At 52.9% G+C, this 19,161-nt stretch overlaps 1 protein-coding gene across 1 annotated transcript in view; it reads left to right on the forward strand.

Annotated features, from left to right (window-relative positions):
- PUSL1 (pseudouridine synthase like 1) overlaps positions 1-19,161 on the forward strand; it is a 67,087-nt gene that overhangs the window by 45,309 nt on the left and 2,617 nt on the right. Inside the window, exon 6 of the mRNA XM_065421429.1 lies at positions 11,285-11,339. Coding sequence (XP_065277501.1) covers positions 11,285-11,339 — 55 coding nt within the window. The remainder of the gene's footprint in view (positions 1-11,284; positions 11,340-19,161) is intronic.

The raw sequence follows: 19,161 nt of genomic DNA on the forward strand, positions 1-19,161 counted from the left end.
GGTTGTAGTCATTGCTCTGTTTGTGAGCCATTGTGCATACGTGTATAAGAACCTATACACGCTGCGCTAAAGGATCCTAAAGCTCTTTACAAGCTTAGGAATCATGCATACAAACTAGGCAGGGATTGCTCAGAGGCAGCCATCTCTGGGGTGGAACATGGCAGCTGTTTAACAGCTCACAGCAATTTTCCACTTTAATTTAGGAGTGGAAGTGGTGCTGAACGCTATCTCTAGCTGAAATGACAGAAGAGTTTAAATAGGCGGAATGTAGGAACTGTGTTATGTTTTGACCGGGACACTGAGGTTAAAAGCTATTACCAAAAAAACCCCAACCACTCCCAACTTCGGTTTCACATCTTCTCTGAAAGATTGCTCCTCCTGCCATCAAGCAGCCTCTGTTTGGGGCACTGGTTCTCTAGGGGGAAAATGCCACCTACTCCCAGACCCACACCAAAGATTTCCACCACAGTGAGCTGGGCTGGTTTAATTTGCAGTCGGCTGCTGGCCACTGGATTTGGATAGACTTTTGACAGCAGCTATTCTAATGCAAAGTGGCATCGTTCAGCCCTGCAGGCTAACTGGGTTTGCAGAGAAGAGCTAGTAGCGTTGTGAGATGTGGACCAGAAGTTCTGAATTCCCATCTCCCCACTGGGACTGGCGCTCGTCTCCTCTGTGAAGGACAAGTGATGAATCAGGTAGATGTGACAAGCCCTTTTATTCTGGTTGGATGCTGGAGGGAGATCACTGATGACCCTTGGGTTCTGGACATTGCTCCTTGTGCCCGTTACTAAGTGCATCCAGTCAGTGGTGCTGATGCAAATGATCAGCCGTGTGTATGAAGGACATAATAGCAACTCTGCTAGCTGCAGTAGCTCCTCTGTTGCAGATGCACAGTGCATCCGCTCTGCAAAATACGTAGGGCCTACCCTAACCCGCGGGAAGATCGGTGTTTCCTTTTGCATTACATTCAACTGCCTGCCTGCAAAACCCCCGTTTAACTGCTGACCGAAACAGGCACTCAAGAGGTTTACATTCCAAGATTCTTTGCAGGGCAGCCGGTTTCCTTAATCTGCGTCTGTGGCGTGCGTCTGTCTGAATTTGGACTTTGTGGATATCAGTGCTGAACTCGGGCCACAAAGTTCCCATCCAGCTTTTCCCAACATTGCGGGGGGAGGTTCGCGTCGGTCTCGGTGTTGACGCGAGGGATTCGGATGTTTCCGATGTTGCATTAATGGGTATCGAGTGGGGCAGTGGTTAGAGAAAGCAGCGAGGACACAGAGCACTTGGAATACAGCTGTGACAGCTGTTGCTTGGGGCCAGATGCAGCCAGCCCTGGGCAAGATCCCAGTGGAGTGTGGGCAAGGGCTACCAGGGTTGCTAGGTAAGGGAGGTGGCAGAAGGTCAGCAAGGCAGAGGCAGGAGGAAAGGTTCCGTTGAAATTGGAAATGTAACCCGGAGAAGGAGTGGCGCCTAGCCCCAGAATTGCCTACCCACGCTGTAAAGCGGACGCTCTCCTGGAGTGCGCATTGCAGGGCATGGGGTGCTCTGCACCAGAACTGGTGGCCACCACTTGCAATTCCAAACCCAGTTATAACGCCACCAATGGCCTCCCATCTACGCTCCAGATGTTGCCAGGCCAGCGGCCCCATGTTGTAATGGTCATGGGCCAAACACACTGTCCTGCGCAACCCCCCTGATGATGCGGCACGTAGTTACAATGCACAGTGGGCCTGGCCAAGCAGCAAGACCAAATCCTGTTAGAACCCAGGGACCCAGTTCTGTAAGCTCCTGTCCTGGCTGCAGTCCCTCTTGGGTTCAGGGAAGATGGTCACACTTTGCCCAACTCACTTGCAGAATTGCTTATTCCCCTCTCCCTCATACACTGGTTGCTTTTGTTCCTGTGAATCGCGCTAATTTCCACCCCCTTGTAGCTACACTCCAAGATCTATAGTGACGCTACAAACCACTGAGTGCTGTAGTTTTGCCAGAGGCTCAGAGAGAGAGAGAGAGAGAGAGAGAAATGCTGGTCCTGAAAGCTTGGCAAAGCCCTGCTTTCTCTGGGACGGGGGGGAGGAAACCAGGAGGGGCGAGACAGAGCATGCAACAACCTAATGCCATGAGGTTCCAGTTAGTAATTCATCCCGAAGCCTGGTCAGGTAACGTCTAGCAAATTCGATTAGAAATCACACCCATAAAAAATTCCTTTTAATGATGCTGAACGCTGGGCGGGGATGGAGACAGAGGACAGGGGGCCTGGGAGGAGGAGGCAGATTTATAGTGAGCTGCAGCTTAGAGAAAAGCAAGGGAGCCTTATCTGCAAATGCCCCAGGGACGCCTGTAGCCAGCGTTGCGGAGGGTTGGTTAAGGGGGAAGAGATTTGTTTTGTCTGCTAGCAGTGCTGCCTGCCCTGCTCCCCCCCTCCCCGCAATTCAATCTGGCTAGTTTCGAATTCCCTCCTCCCAGCCAAGCACAAAACCCTCCTCGCCGCGGACCCCGTAATGTAATATCCCCACTGAAACCCAGCTCCTCTGCATTTTCCCAGGACGTGAAATTAAAACCAGAGGCGGGGAACTTTTCCCTGCTTCCAGCACTCCCTGTGTCTGGGGTTATTGTAAGCAGTGCTGTGGGGCGGGGAGCTGACCAGGATGCTGCCTGTTTCCGGCACCGTGATAATTGTCTCTCCCTTAAAAGAGGCTCGCAGCATGAGCAGCATAGACCAGGGGGTCTCAACCTTTTTCTTTCTGAGGCCCCCCCAACATGCTATAAAAACTCCACGGCCCACCTGGGCCCCAACAACTGGCTTTTTGTATATAAAGCCAGGGCCAGCGTTAGGGGGTAGCAAGCAGGGCAATTGCCGGGGTCCTCATGCCACAGGGGCCCCTGTGAAACTACATTGCTCAGGCTTCGGTTTCAGCCCCCGGTGACGAGGCTCAGGGCCCCGGGCTTCAGCCCTAGGCAGTGGGGCTTCGGCTTTCTGCCCTGGACCCTAGCAAGTCTAATGCTGACCATGCTTGGAGGACCCCCTGAAACCTGCTTGCGGCCCTCCAGGGGGCCCCGGACTCCTGGTTGAGAACCACTGCCCTAGACGGCACTTGATCTGGTTAATAACTGCAAGCCCCCAAGCCGGCAGACAACAATGCCTGTGTTCAGATTCTACCACCCCAGCTCACCTCGAGGAGCGCCTAATTGGCGAGTAGCCCATTGGTAAGTTAAGGTGTCTAGTACTTTGTTTCCTCCCTCTTAAAAGGAAGGAGCCCAGGTGGCTGGGGGACCAACTCCAACCTGCCCAAGTGGTCTGGAGATGAACGATTAAAGGGTTAGAAACCCTGATTTATTAAGTTTAACAAAGAGAAGGTTACGGGGTGACTTCATTACAGTCTACAGGTACCTAAGTGGGGAATAAATACTTAATAACGGGCTCTTCAGTCTAGCAGAGAAAGTAGAACCCAATCCAATGGCTGGAAGTTGAAGCTAGACAAAGTCAGACTGGAAACAGGGCGTACGTTCGTAACCGCGAGCGTGATTATCCATTGGAACGACTTACCAAGGCCTGTGGTGGATTCTCCATCAGTGACCATTTTTAAATCAAGCTGGGATGTGTTTCTAAAAGCTCTGCTCTAGGGATTGTTTTGGGGCAGGTCTCTGGCCTGTGCTCTGCAGTGGGTCAGGCTGGAGGATCCCGATGGGCCCTTAGAATCCGTGAATCAGTGAAAAACCTGAATCTCGCTCCAGTGCATTAGCCACCGGCCCTTCCTTTGTCGGGACTGGTTCCTCACCCCTGAGGCAGGCTGCGTGTTCGCTGCACGTTAGCTGCCTCGCCAGCTCAGCGGTGGCTTGCACTGAACGCATCTTGGCAGTTCCCCGGCGCTTTTGCCTGGGCTCCCTTTTCCGCCTGCCCTGTGCTGTCTATTTTTAGCCTCGGTTGTTGAGACCTGATCCGTAACAACATCAGAACACGCATCTCCCTGCATCAGTCCGTGCTCGTCGGCTGAGCGTGCACCGCCTGCAGCGCTGATGTAAGAGCCCCGACCGGCCCTGGGGGGATGGCTGTCCCTGGTGTATTCCCTCTCTGCCTTGCTACCCCCAGTGCCAACTGAGCATGTGACATGTGCATGGAGCCCAGTTTCTCCCGCTGGGACAACAGGATGGAACCACCCACCAGCAGAGGACGTCAGACTCCTGGGTTCATCCTGTCTGCTGCCGATGTGCTGGAGCTCATATGCTGGCTTTGAGCATATGAATACATGATGTTGCCCTCACAGACACGTTAGGACAAACTGAGGGAGTTCTCCTTTAGCTCAAGTGGAAGAAGCACATGGGTCTGGAACATAAGGACCAGGGTTCAAGTCTCCAGCTGTCTCTTTGGAGAGAAGGGGAAGAGGTAGAGTTAAATCTGACCTGCTGGGGGCTCCTTACATTCATTTTCTTGGTGATATGATGCCCAGCTAATTGTGTTTGAACTGTGGCTGAAGGAACTGCAGTGAGCAGCCTGGCTCTGCTTCCAGGTTTATGCTGGCAAATGTTATTAACTAAATGGCTCCAATTCATTAGGTAACGAGATTCTTCATTTGCAATTTCCTGCAGCACTTGTTTCTGAACAGCCCTTTGCACTGGGTATTGAGATGCATAAATGAAATATAAATGTAACCTGCAGTAAATTAGCAATAGCTGCCTCCCTGGTGGTGGTTAAAGCCAGTTCTTGTTTGGGAAGGAGCCTGATCTAGGGGTCAGAGCTGCTTTCCTCATCCTTTTTCTGCCAGTAAGCAAAGCCGCGTTAGCGACCAGCGCAGACCGAGGGCTGGGTGCCCTCGAGAGAGAAGGGAGACTGTGTCAGAGGCAGTGTTTCCCGACAAGACAGATGGGATTTCGTAGTGCAAAGGCTGAAATTAACGTGACTCGAATCCCATGGCGCTGCCGTTTCCTGTTACGTCCTGGCCAGGCCCTTCCCTCTCCCCAGCCTGTTCAAACGGTGCCCGCCTCTTCTCCACCCTCCCTTGGCTCTATCCCTGCCCCCTCCCTGGAATCCTTCCACTTGCTGCAGTTGGTTGAAAGGTTGACCATGTTTTTCATCAAAAATGTGAATGCCGATGGGGAGGGGAGGGACAGAAATGCCCCATTTCCCCTCCGGCTCTAGCACTCGCTTCCTGTCTCCAGCATCTGATGCACACTTCCCAGCCCCATGAGGCTCTGTGGAATTGCACAGGGAGGTAGGAATGGCCAGGCTGAATCAGACAGTCCATCTCGTCCTGTATCCTGGCTCAGCAGACAGAACCAGCTGTTTCAGCAGAAGGTGAAGGAAGCCCCCACCAGCTAGTGGACAGTTATGGAATAATACATTTGACCCCAGCTAAGGAGTGGATGCCAGGAAGCTGGTGGAGTTTATGTCCCAAGGAAGGTGAATAACAACAAAGCGGTGTTGCACGTGGAAGGGAAGGCCACGTTTGGTGGGCCTCCAGTGTTCCAGACAGTTGCACCATTTCCTAAAGATGACCTGCAAAGAGTAGGAGAAATGGGCATGTGCATCTTTATTTTTGCTGCTTCCTGGTGAATGAGAAAAGATCTGAAAGGTTTGTGGAAGGAAAAAAACCCAACAACCTGGTGTGTTTGTTACATTATGAATTCAGTTCTTTTCCACTCTGTTTCCCTGAAAGACTCTTTCGATGATTGGGGAACTAGTCACAGACACCAAGCATTTGAAAACCGATTAAATGGAAAGAGGGGAGATTTTGATGTTCAAAACTCTGTTGTTTCAGCAACAACTAATTAACTCAGACACCTGCTAAATAGTTGGGGGGAAAGCTCTCTCATTAAAGATGCAAACCCCAAGCTAATCGGATGGATCCAGTCACTGAACTAATCCATGTTTACGTCTCTAGCACTTGTTAGAGCTGCCGATGAGATGGAAAGCTGGTGATGCTAATACTCTAGAATTTTTCTTTCTTCGTTGGTATTTACATATTTTTGAAATAAACATTTATTTTTTTTATAAGCTTCTTGGAAACAAACATCTCCCAGGCCAGACAATGTGCTGACCGTCTCCGGATGACTCCTGGTCGGCTGTCTACTGGGAGGCTGCATCCCCTGCTCTCTTGACAGGTAGAAATTCTTTCTCAACATTTGGCTGCAGATGCGTTTCATGGTTCAGCAGCTGACCCCGGTACCGAAGAATGTTCATTTCTGCACCTTGGCTCGTGCAACTGAGCAGTCCTGGAGGGAGCTGCAGGAAGGGCTGGCTCCGTCTATCCCAACACATGCGGCAGCGCCGCCTGGAGCACTCACGGTGCATCCAGTTTATAAAGGGGGGGTGATGAGAGCTTCCTCAAAGACAACTTCTAGGAACTTTGGGCCGGACAGGTGCTCCATCCAGTCCAATATCGAAGATCCAGACCTTGCAATTGGCAGTTACGGTCTCAGCTGCTCCCAAGGAAAGTCTACTCCCAAACCCCACACGTGAGAGCTTCTGCCACACAGCAGGAGGCTTTATCCGGGCTTTCCCCATCTTGCACCTCAATTACTGCAACATCCTTTTCTCTGGCCTTGACCAATGCAGTCCTGTCGCGCTCAGATCCCTTCAGAATGCTGCTGCAAAGATTGTTTGCCTGGCCTGTTGCTTTGACCGTGTCGCCCCCTCTCTTTGCAACCCTCCACTGGCTCCCCCTTCTCTAGCGTACCAAAAATATAAGCTGCTTCTCTTCGCTTTCAAGGTCCTGCCTGGCCTTTCCCCATCTCTCATTCGCTGTCCCACCGCCGGTCGGTCCAGGATCCCAGCCTCCACTGCCCACTTGCTTGTTTGAAAATGTAACACCTTTGTGCTGTCCCCCGTGCTGCCCCTCTTGCTGGGGTTGAGCTCCCCATAAACATCCACAAAACTAATGAATTAGCCTCCTTCAGAACCCTCCTTAAGACCCTCCTTTTCCGTGATGCCTACACAAAACTTGACAGTGGTTAGTCTGCTGGTGTGCAGAGACCACAGCCTGTCCTGCTGACCAACACCGTCTCATGGTTTTCTTGTACTCCCCTGTCAGTCTGTATCTACCTTTGTCTGTTGTTTTATATGTAGATGATAAGCTGTGTGGGCCACGGGCTGTTTTTTATTCTGTGTTTGTACAGTGCCTAGCAAAATGGGATCCATGACTAGGGCTCCTAGGTGTTGCAATACTACTACTACTAATTATCCTTCCAAAACTCTAGTCTGGTGTGTGTTTTCATATGTACTATTCTAACTCTTGCTAGTCTTGTTACTCCTATGAATGCCTCCTACCCATTTAATCCTGCTAAACTTCTTGGCATCGGTGACATCTTGTGGCAATGAGTTCCACCGGCTAATTATGTATCATGTGGGGGGAAATCTTTCCTTTTGACCAGGTCTGACTTGGCCGCTTTTCAAGTTCATTGACTGTCCCCTTGTCCGTGTATCATGACACACGGGTCATGCTGGTTTCTGATCAATGCTCCCTGTCCCATTCATTATGTTGCATGCTTCTGCCATGTCCCCTCTGAACGTACCTAACTCATGGCAGCACTGCTTCATTGCTAGCTGCAGAGGGAGCCGCTGTCAGTGCAGCCGCCATGCTCGTTTCCCAGGCGAACTTTTGACCAAGGTCATGCGACGGATCCCAGAACAAGAAAGCCGCACTGGGCTGCCATGGAAAAATCAGCTTCCGGCGGCTGAGGTGGTGTCATTATTAACCATTGACTCTAACCCCCCACCCCCGATCCCCATTACTTACAGATGCCTGGAGTAAAATTGCGCATAAGGGCTGCAGTGCCTGCTGTTTAAATAATAGTGCTTCAATTAAGGCCCATTTTGCATCTTCTGGAGAAGAGTGTGTTTTGTGCATCCTCCTGGGAGACGTCTGCTCGGGTTACATCCGCCAAACGATCCTCATGACTCCCCTCCCCCGCCTCCTGAACAGAAGCTGCATAATTGCAGCAAACGCCAAAAGCAATCTTCATGTCGGTGGGAGAAGAGGCTGGTTTTGTGTGAATTTAGTGCTTCTGAAAGTAGCAGACAGATTGGCTCGGTGTGTGTGTGTGGGGGGGGGGGGTCAGCAGTCCTGGGTAGCTCAGATGTTGGGCAAGTTTCCTCCACCTAGATGTGCCTGGGTCCAGAACCCTGACCTAAAAATCCTTCCCTTGCCATTCCAGCTGGGGGGTCTCCGGCCAGCTCTGCCGGTGCAGTTTGTTCTCCGCCTGTAGCAGTCGCTGCTGATCCCGGCATCCTGTCTGCGCTTGGCTTGCCCCCATTTAGATCTCAGCTCATCGGGGCAGTGTCCTGCCTGGGTGTGTGCATCCTGCGTGGCTTTTGATTGGTTAAAGCCCAGTTAGGCCGCGTGAGAGGCTGGTGAGGTTTAATGAGGGGGAGCTGGCAAACTGGGCTATGCAGCTGTTGAGAATTTAATTGGAAATAACTTGAGGAGGTGGTTGGCCTTTTAAATGGATCAGCAGGGACCACCCAGCAGGCGCAAATAAAAAGTGTTGATTTCCCACTTGGTATGGAGCTCCTAGCCCGTGGGCAGCACCTGTGTGGAGCACCTCCGAGCCAGGCTGAGGCACATCATCCCCACGGAGCAGCCCAGAACCGCCCAGCCCACTTGGCCAAGGCATTGCATCCATGTATAGTCACCACGGAGCTGACCAGCCCAGGCGGGACAATCACATGAGTGAGCATAAGAACGGCCATACTGGGTCAGACCAGAGGTCCATCCAGCCCAGTATCCTGTCTTCCAACAGTGGCCAATGCCAGGTGCCCCAGAGGGAATGCACAGAACAGGTAACCATCAAGTGATCCATTCCCTGTCGCCCATTCCCAGTCTCTGGCAAACAGAGGCTAGGGACACCATCCCTGCCCATCTTGGCTAATAGCCACTGATGGACCCTATCCTCCATGAACTTATCTAGTTCTTTTTTGAACCCTGTTATAGTCTTGGCCTTCACAGCATCCTCTGGCAAGGAGTTCCACAGGTTAACTGTGCGTTGTGTGAAGAAATACTTCCTTGTGTTTGTTTTAAACCTGTGCTCATGAAGTTGACCACGTCTCCCCAGCGACCGGACTGTGCTGTAAATGCTTAGTCCTTCTGAGAGTGCCTGGCCATCTCTTCCCCTCTGGCTCAGACCTACTTTGTCCTTGGGCATTTTAGGGTCGTGCTACTCAGTGAGGGGCGAATTTCTGAAATGGCAGGAAAAGAATCCCCCGAAAGAACCCCCAGGACAGCATCTGCTTCCTTGAAAGCTACATAAAATCGGCAACCCCTCTGGTGCTCACAGGCTGGGAAGAAAAGGGAGGGGAGTCTTAGCCCTGACACAGGGAGGCTGCTGCCCTAGGACAGAGTCAGATGAACGGGGATTCCAGCCCCGTTTCACTGACCGACTGGGCTGCAGCCCCTACTGTCAACGGGGAGATTCAATGTGCACCCGCGTCACTTACCCTGCCCTTAAGTGGTGACCGCTTCTCTGCTGCAAAGTAGCATTGCCTGGGGCTGATCACCAACGGCTGAAATCCCTAGTGGAGGCAAGGCCCCGGAAACCTCCACCGTACTGGCAGCAGCCCACGTGAGCTCGCGATTCAATAATCATAATAATGGATAGTAGGATCCCCTGTAGCTGCCCTGTTCAGGGAACGTCTGCAACCTTTGGCTCATTGGAGGTGCAGGTAAATGTGATTTTCCCTGGACTGCAGCAATGTCCGTATCTGTGCTAGTTACATGGTTGGTCTCGGGGAGCTCAGAGCGGAAGGGCAGGGTGAGCGCCGCAGGGCAGGGTTGAGGTCTGTCGGCTCCTTCTGTTCGGGGCCAGAGCGGCACTTAGTGTTTTGAACGGGTTGAGAATCCGTGGGGCGCTTTAGTGCATCGAGACGAAAAGGAGTTAAGAAAAAATTAAAAAACCCAAACTTCCCTGATGGGAGAGGTTATTGATTGCACTAAAACTGTGATCTGAACCCCTCTCCCCCCCCCCGCCCCGCCCCCAGGCGAGCGAGGGCAATGGGCATGTTCTCCTCTGTAACCAGAGCGAGGGCTATGGGCAGGTCGGATGAGTGCCATCCAGGGAGCACTGAAACCGGGCCCGTGTGTTTGATTCTCTCTTCTCCTGCCAAAGGCTTAAGAAGATTGAGAGTGGAATTGTTCCTCCTTAATCTCCTCTTCTGGAGCCTGTTTTAGTCTTTTGTTCCCGTTCCCGTTAGTTTAAAAGTGATTCTTTTTTAAGTCACGGTGAGATATAGGGAGAGGCTGAGGCTCAGCTCTGCGCGGTGGTGGTGGCACAAAGAGAGCTTGAGTTTTGGTGCCATTGAGAGCGAACAGGTGAATGGCAGAGCAGCGGGGGACCAAAACTTCCCCAGCCCAGCTCTGCTGATGCTCTGGAATCCTGACTCCTAGCATCCCCTGCCGTGCCCATCCTACCTCCCCCAGCAGCTGTCCTGATTCCCCTCAGTCCTGACCCACAGTGCCTTTACCGTTCCACGGCTCTGCTGATGCCGCTCCGCCCAGACCCGCCGCACCCCCTGCTACTCCCCAGCTCTGCAGCTGCCCCCCTTTCCAATCTGTTGCCGGGCAGAGAGAGCCTGCCAGATGGGCCGCATGATGCATGTGGTGGTTCAACGATTTGGGCAAGTGCTGAGGGCACAAAGGGAAGGACCATCCTGGCCTCTTCCCATCCCCACCTACATGGGGCCAGCCAGAATGTGACTGACAGAGCAGTGTGTGGGTTGGGTAGAGAACAGACCCTCGCATCTGCTGCTGTATAAACTTCCTGTAAGCTCCACACAAGAAGCGAGCTGGGATGGTGAGGGAGAAATTTGCCTTGGGTACGGTGCAACGCATGTCCTGTGCAGCCCCGAGCTGCTTGTTTGCTCTGGCGCCGTCTGTCTTAGAAGCAGCATTTCAGCTTCCCCCATCAATCTGCTCTGCCGTTTCCCTGACAAAGGTTTGTGTCTCCTTTATTTCAGCCAGTGCTGTTTGTCTTACTCCAGGACTGTGAAATTTGCCCGTTTAGCTGTAGGCGAGTGGAGGGCTGGGGAGGGCTCTGTGCAGCTTTGCTCACTGCATAACTGACCGTTTGCAAGTTCAGCGTAGTTCCCGCTGGAGAATCTGGGCTCTGGAGGAAGCTGTCACTGTTCAGTGTTGGGGATCAATGAGGGCTCTTTACATCAGAAGTGGAAACTCACGGCTTCACATTGATTCTCCTGCCTGCCTGTAATTGACCAGTGATTTACGGTCCCTCTTGGGGCTGCGGGTGGCTGGTTTGAGAGAGACCATTTTAAAAACGGATCTTTTGTTTCTTTTTCTAGGGGACTGCAGTTCTGGGAGCTAGAATTCAAGAGCAGATCATTCCTCTACAGGCAGGTATGGTAGAGTGCCGCGATGGTGATACAGCTCTATCCGCCGTCAGCCCCTTTCACCCAGGGATCTCAAAGCACTCAGCAAACTTCACTACATCCTTGGGAGGTGTCTTCCCTATTTTACAGAGGGGGAAACTGAGGCAAGGAGGCGCCGTCATTGCTCTGGCCACGCAGTGAATCCATATTCTTATTTCAGCGTTTGGACCAGTAGAACCAGAACCTCTAAGTTTGCTCCTAAAATGACTGGAGGTTCCAGGCCATGTGGGTGGGAGTTCTAAATAATAATATAGAGAGAGATATACCTATCTCCTAGAACTGGAAGGGACCCCGAAAGGTCATTGAGTCCAGCCGCCTGCCTTCACTAGCAGGACCAAGTACTGATTTTGCCCCAGATCCCTAAGTGGCCCCCTCAAGGACTGAACTCACAACCCTGGGTTTAGCAGGCCAATGCTCAAACCACTGAGCTATCCTTCCCCCCAAACTACCTTGCCTTATCCCTTCGGTTTGAGTGGCTGCAGCCACTAGCCAGGCAGTCTCACTCTGTGCTACGATGCTGACCCTAGTGACGACCCTAGTGACGACAGGCTGGAGTTTTCACTTGTGTTTTGGATCATGAAATACTACGTGGAACTATAGAAAGGAGAGCTGGAAAAGCGCCATTACGCCGTGTGGTTCCTCTCCCAGGGAGATTCTTCCCTTCTCTGCCCTGTTTTCTAGCTTTGTCCTGTCTGCTTGGAAATGACTCAGGAGGGGGGTTTTCACCACATTTCCCCCCCTCCCTCCCGGTAGAGGCTGCTCCTCAGTTTAATGGAGCTCATTGTTAGGAAAGAGTTGGCAATGCTGGTCGGTGGGTCTCCGCCATGGTCACGTTCTGGCAGCAGAGAGAGGGCAGCTTGGTCTTCTTTGTGGGAGCAATAAGCAGCTCTTTTGGATTCCATTACGGCAGACCAGCTTTGTTTTCTTAAACTCCCTGGCTGCAGGCGCCCAGGGACTGAGCGGCCAAGGCGGAGCAGCAGTGGGCTCGAAACAGGGGAGACCTTCAGGGCATGGGAAGGACGTAGGCCCATTCCCTGTTCCCGGGAAGGACAATTAAGAGAGAGAGATTGTCTGTCTCCCTCCAAGTGAGCGTTTTAGGCATTAGGAGGTCCCAGCCTCGGGCGGTGATGTTCTGGGCCCCCCCACGCTCCATCTCTGCCCAACTATCTACTGCAGACAGCTATGACAACCTCCCCCATCCCTGCAGAAACCCAGCTCAGCTTTGAACTGTGTGCACCGACCTACCCACTGGGGCAGTCAGGATGCATTTGACAAGGGAAGCAGGGTGGGGCAGCCCAGGAGAATTGTCACGAGGCGTGTAATGTGTTGGCCCCGTGAGGCTGATGAGGATGCGGGGCGTGTGGCTATCCCAGATCCCTGAGGCAGCCGGCCTTTAAAGCAGGCAGACGTGAAACACTGAGGCATCGGAGTTAGATTCGCAGCAGGCAGTGACCTCTAGTGGGGAAAATGTAAAATAGTGCGTGTCCAGAAGGGTCGTTTCTTCACAGTCAGACCTGGCTTGTTTTATCCATGCTGAAGTATAGGATCTTAGCAGGTAGAGCTGGAAAAGACCTAGCTGGCTTGAGCAGGGAAGATCCATAAAACAGATCTGTGCTGGGTTGGCCCATCAATCTGAAGATTTAGCGACCGAACCCAACCCCCTAGTTGCTAACTGCACTGGGAGCCGGCTGCTTTGATTGGATTAAGGCATTAGTGGGAAAGTGATGGTGCTTTGTCTTCTTATAAATAACTCCTCGCTCGTTTGACCTGTGCGTGGGTTTAACAAGGACAAACCCGATTAGCTGAGTTTACTCCACTGTAACGCAACCGCCTGGATAATTGTTTCCTCCTCTTTTATAGTGTTGTGCTTAGGTCCTTGCAGGATTTGCTTTACATTTGTTTCTTCATTTTTCTTGTAAGGGCACAAGCAGCCTAATAAAACAAATCTAAACGGAACTCCGATGTTAGCCCCAGCCTTCCCTTCTGTGCGGGCACAACCGATTGCACGTACGGAGGTGGATGTGCATTTGCACAACAGCTGTTTGCACAAGTAAGCGTGGCAGCTGGGCCCCCGTGTGTTTGATCCGAGTCCCTCGTACAGATTCGGTCTGCGCTCATGGGTTGCTGGTAAAATCAGCTAGTGGAAAATCTGGAGAGATCCACGGGAGGGGATGAGATAGCAGTGGGTGGGATACAAGTTACAACCACAAGCAAGTGCTGCACCAGTAGCATGTTCTGTGGCCCAACTCCAAATGTCAATGGGACTCCCCATCCCTGCGATGTGTGACACAAAGGCAGTTGTGAGCTGGTGTCTCCCCTGAGCCTGCATGGTCGCTTTCCTCTCAGCGCCCGGGATACTAGTCAGCCAATCGCAAAGCTCCAGCAGTGTCGAGGAGGGGTCTTGCGGGACCTCACCAAACACATCGCCCAGCTTGAAAGGCCGGTCGCCACTGAGCCGGGTGGAATTAGGTGTTGGGGCTTCTGTGCATTGCAGAGTTCTAGGAATGCTTGAGCGGCTGTTCCCACAGGCAGTGAGCTCAATGGATGACGTCCCAATCGCGTCAGTGACCCCCGCTGAACCTTCTCTCCTGCTGGTTGGCCCTGTTAGGAGCTGGCTGCCTGGTTTTGGAACCCACTCCCCTCTTTCTCCCTTTATTTTCCTGGGGATCTCCAAGCCCTTTGCACATTAAACTTCTCAAGGGCAAATTGACTTGCCCACAGTCATGCAGTGAGCAGACCCCAGCTCTTCCCCAGCTCTAACCACTAGACAGTCTCTTTGATCGTGACCGCAGAACAGCCCGTGTCCCTAGAAATGGATCGCTAGCCAGGCTTGTGGTGGGAGTTTAAAGTGACATTTCTTGACTGCAGCCTAACAGGGCAACATGAAATATGCCAGGGGCCAGGAGATAAGTCTAGTTTCAGAATAAGCTCATCGATATACGAGGGAGGAGGAGGGCTGGGAGTCGATCGTGCAGCCTAGCTAGCACCCTCAGCCCTATATCCCTCTGATGAGATCAGTCGGAGCTCCTGGGAGAGCAGCTACGCTGCAAAGGTACCAGCTCAGAGCCTGCCAGACTCTGTTTCTGGAAGAGCTATCAGCAGAAAGGAGCTTTCTTCAGCCCTGCTCAGAAGGGAGGTGCTGAGTTTTTTTTCTTGGCTCAGATGACAAGAGGGAAGGAGGGTCAGGCAGTAGGCAGCCCCAGAAGGTGGCTTTCAGGACGTGCTTGTGTCCTTTGGTGCTGCAGCATGATGAACTGCATCAAGAGCAGGAAGGAGTCTGGGCTTTTAGTTTTTGTTTTAGCAGTTCAGGTTGTGTCTGCTCTGCTTTTCCTCGAAGCTTCTGGGATGGGGGAGCTTAAAGGATGATAGGATCTGAACTCTCAAGAAAGTGGACCCAGAGCAATTGAGAAGAGGGATCCTTTTAGCTGAGATGGGACAGAAGCTCCTAGGCACTACCACAACTCAAACACCTGCCAGACATCTGGGAGAAAAGACATTTTTGTTAAAGTTTAATCGTCCCCTGCCCCTTCAGTTAAGGGCTCAAGGTTTTCGGCTCCTCCAGCAAAATCAGACTCGATATTCCTGTTTTTCATTATCGGGTGGCACCATAAAGAAGCTAAATAAATAAATAGGGTGCCAGCATAATTTTATTTCTACCTTTATAGGTCACCCAAAAAAGGAGGATCCTAATGGCTGGAAATTCCTGATGCAAAGTTATTAACTGTGATAGAATTCCAATTGCTCTAGCAGTTTTCATCCCCAAATGCTCCCCAAACTATCTGTACACACAGCCAGCAGCCTTGTGCTCTGCAATGCAGCTACCTCTGGGTTGGCAGGGAGCCCCGTGTGTGACAGCGAGTGGGCAGACACCAGGGCAAACCCTGCTCTTATGAAAGATGTCCTAGGGTCTTTCATAGCCAGACAGGACCTTGGTGTTTAAGGGTTTGTGCAAAAGTCCTGTACACACTTAGCTACCTGCATTAGAGTTTGTGTGTGAAACCTCAGTTAGTCCTGCTCTGATTCTTGGGGGTGAAGGGAGACAAGGTATTTAAACTCTTCTGCTGAGATGGCTAAGCCAGCGCCTTGGGCTGTAATGGAGAGAGCGCAGAGACGGTAGCAAGCACAGAAGCCAGGGCGAGGCAGCTTTTCATGGCATGGATGCTGGAATAATTTTCCCCTTGAGTCATGCGGGGGAAGGCTGTGGGGGAGCTGGTTGGTAGCTGGGGAGGAGACAGTGACACGGCTGAGGACAGGCTGCCAATAATATAAAAGGGAGCAAGTAACTTTTTAGTGTGCTTTTTGCATAAAAGCAAAATGGAAGTGTCCCCCTCCTGTGAGAGGCCGAACAGCGCTCTCTGCCCCATGCAACCTGCAGGGCAGGGACCCTGAGCAAAGGCTAAATAACATCTAGCATTTCTACAGTGCCTTGCATCCCCCCGGGTCCCCACTGGGCTAGCTATACCCTTGGAAAGGCAGCCAGAAAGGGCAAAGGTCGGAAGCCCTCGCAGCACCCGCTGACTGAACCATGGGGATTATGGCCCATGGCTACGCACTCAGGCTCACGTTCTCCTGGGCATGTTGAGAGCTCGGCTGCTGGCTGGCTCCTTGCACCGCCCACTTGTTAATTTCATCCATCTCTTAGATGGAGGTGTTCTACGCTTGTCTTTTAGACCATGAGCTCTTTGGGGCGGGGACTGCCATGTCCTACGGCCTGAGGGGAGCCGCAGGGCCTGCCCGTGCGAGCATAGCAGAGGGCTTTGGAAAGGCCAACCTGGGGCTCTCTGGGGTGCCCACTTTGAGGTGCCTTCAAAGGGCCTGATGTTCGGAAAGCACTGAGCATCCCGCCGGCAGAGTCAGCACCCCGCCCCATCTCCCCCTTTGAGTCTGCCCACGGCCCTTAAAAGGGGCACTGGCTGATGCGATGCTAGTGCCAATGGGTGGACAGTTTCCGTTTTGTGCATTAACTCTTGTGGGAGCTGTGAAATCCCATCATCTCCTTTCTCCAGCTGCACTGCGTGCTTTGAACAGGATCACTGCCAGTGCCCACTCTCCTGCCCCACCAGAGCTTTGCCTGGAGAGGATACAGGGCCCAGCTGTTGCTGATGGTTTTGCTGCTTGTTTGCTAGCAGTGACGCCTGTCCAGCTCCCGCCTGTAACTAACTAGCTGCTGGGCAGTCAGTGCCTTGAAAAACACAACAATGGGTTTCACTTCCTAGCAGCTGTATGGAACCCAAAGGCCATCCCAAGCCCTATCACAGCTGGCTTAAGGGGATTGAGGGGTTGGACCTATGATTGTGATGATTAATTATTTGTATTACCATAGTGCCCATGAGCTGCATTCATGGACCAGAACCCCAGCGTGTTCAAACATGGAAGAAAAAGACGGTCCTGCCCCAAAGAGCTTACGCTCTATCAGATCCTCTCTCTTAACGAGCGACAGCGCCTCCTGTAGGCAGACCTCATTCCTACTCGCATCCTTGGTGCTCTAGTTTTTAGCTTCGCTTCTCCTGCATGTTGGTAGATGTGCCCTTTTTGAGGAGGAGCTGTCAGGCGGTGGCTGCTCGTGTTGATGCAGCTGCTGCAAGCGGGCATTGGCTTCTGCCGCCCGTGCCAGGCAGCAGGCCGTGCACGGCCTGTCTGCGGAGATGCTCCGTGCCTCTGGCGTAGGAGGCTGCTGATTTTGGGGCATCTTGGGACAGGAGGCACCGACGGATGCAAGTGCCAGTGGCATCCATGCAGCACCTTCGGTTCCAGGGACAGAGAGGGAAAGGACAACTGTTAGCCTAGATGCTCAGGTGATAGACATGAGGGCAAGATTCTCCATGTAGCTCTCTCGTCCTCCCGGTGTGGATGGAAGCAGCAAGTGGCAGTGGGGAGGTGTTCTATGCAGATCAGAGGAGGTGTTTGAAATATCAAATTCCCGGCTGCGGGGGCATTTCTTTCTCGTCTGACTCACTTGTTTTTGGCTTTTTGAGAGAGACACGAGCCCCCGAGTCTCCCCCGCCTGGAAACCAGGTTGGTTGCGTAACTTGAGTTTGAAAGCCCAGCTCTGTCGCGTGCTCGTTAGTTTCCTACCACAGAGGGATGTGTGGGTGCTGCTGCTCCTCGCCTCTGCTCAGCTCTCTCTGCCCACGCGTGCGCTCCGGTTAGAGGCAGCGTTGCTGTGTAGCAGAAAGTTTCAGCGTCCCCGGCACTCTCAGTATCACTGCAAGGAAGGCTCTCATGATATAATGCAGAGGGCCCAGGAATTTTGTCTGAAGTTCACCCCTCCTCCTTTGGCCACTAGAGGTCACTGTGCTGATTTGTGTTATTGGTGGCCGCTGTCACTGCTGCCTGCAGTCCCAGGCACCGCTGAGCGGGGCAGACGCATGGAGCAGGCAAATCACAGCAGAGCTACCACTGCCATGCCCTGCCCCCTGCAGGCTGGAGATAGGGGGCAGCTGCTGGAGCTCACCAGCGGATTGGGGGAGCAGGGGCCATGCGTGAGGGGGTGTCACAAAGGCGGGGTCTCAGGGTATGTCTACGCTGCAATGCAAGTCCAGGGTTTGCACCCCTAACCCCTCTTCCGTGCACACACACACATGGCTCTGTCCCGGGACCCCTTGGGGGTGGAGGCTCCAAGCCTGGGTTCAAGCCCTATTGCTTTGCAGTGTAGACACAGCCCCGCCCCCCCCCGGACTCATGCTTGGGGAGTATCCCACAATCCCATGGGCTGACTTTTTGTCCTCTGAACGGTTAAGTTTCATGGGCAGTCCAGTTTTCCCGCACGGCCCCATGAACAAGGGGCAAGAGTGGCCACGTTGTGGGAGGGCGCTAGGAAGTCTGGGATATGCCTGGCTGGACTCGGACCTGCATAATGCAATGTAGATGCTGGAGCCCCAGGTTGGGTTTCAACGATTCCTAACCTTGGCTTACGAATGGGTGTAGACGCTCAAGTCCCAGGTTAACAAACCCAGGGCCGGCCAACTCGAGTTCTCTATCCCTGGGGTTGCGTTGCAGTGTAGACAGACCCTGAGAGTTAAAAGAGCAAGGCCAAGGGGTGCTTCTGGGGGATGTGGAAGCTCCAGGCTGCCACATTATGGACAGAGAGTCAGAGCTCTTTGGGGTGACTGGTCTGGGCCTGGTTCTCTTTGGGTACGTCTACACCGCACTAAAGCAGGCATGGCTGACCCGGGCACGCGAGGGTAGGCTGTGGGGCTGCAAAATTGCAGTGTGGACATTCGGACTCAGGCTGGAGCCCGGGCTCTGAGTCCCCGTGATGGGGGGAGGGGGGAGGTCCCAGACCCTGGGCTCCTGCTTGCCCCTGAACATCTCCACTGCAGTTTTACAGCCCCGTGAGCCCAAGTCAGCTGACACAGGCCAGCTGCAGGTGTTTCATTGCAGTGTAGACACACCCAGCGGGTCTGTGCCGTGATGGAGCCCCTGGGTTGACTCTCAGTAAAGAAGCCCAGCATAGAATAGACCACGGAGCTTGGAATCTCCTCCAAGGGCCTGAGTCCCCTTAATTCCCACTCAGCCCCTCTCAGGAGACGCCCAGAGCCCTTTGGGTCCAGACAGAGGGACAGAGTTAGCTGGGATGAGTGATGGGAGCTTCCCGCAGCTGGCTTGGCAGGGAGATGCCACAGCCAGTGGTGGCACTCAAAATACCTGCAGAAGAGGCCCCAGAGAGACAACGCATTCTTGCAGGGGCTGGTTTATCTGACCTTCCTTTGAGCAAAGGGCTTAATTTACCAGTCGCCAGTGCTGGAATTTGCTTGGCCCTCTCGGGCCATTTCTCAACCAGTGTGTGT

Source organism: Emys orbicularis, chromosome 22 (assembly GCF_028017835.1).
Source record: "Emys orbicularis isolate rEmyOrb1 chromosome 22, rEmyOrb1.hap1, whole genome shotgun sequence".
Classification (NCBI taxonomy): Eukaryota; Metazoa; Chordata; order Testudines; family Emydidae; genus Emys; species Emys orbicularis.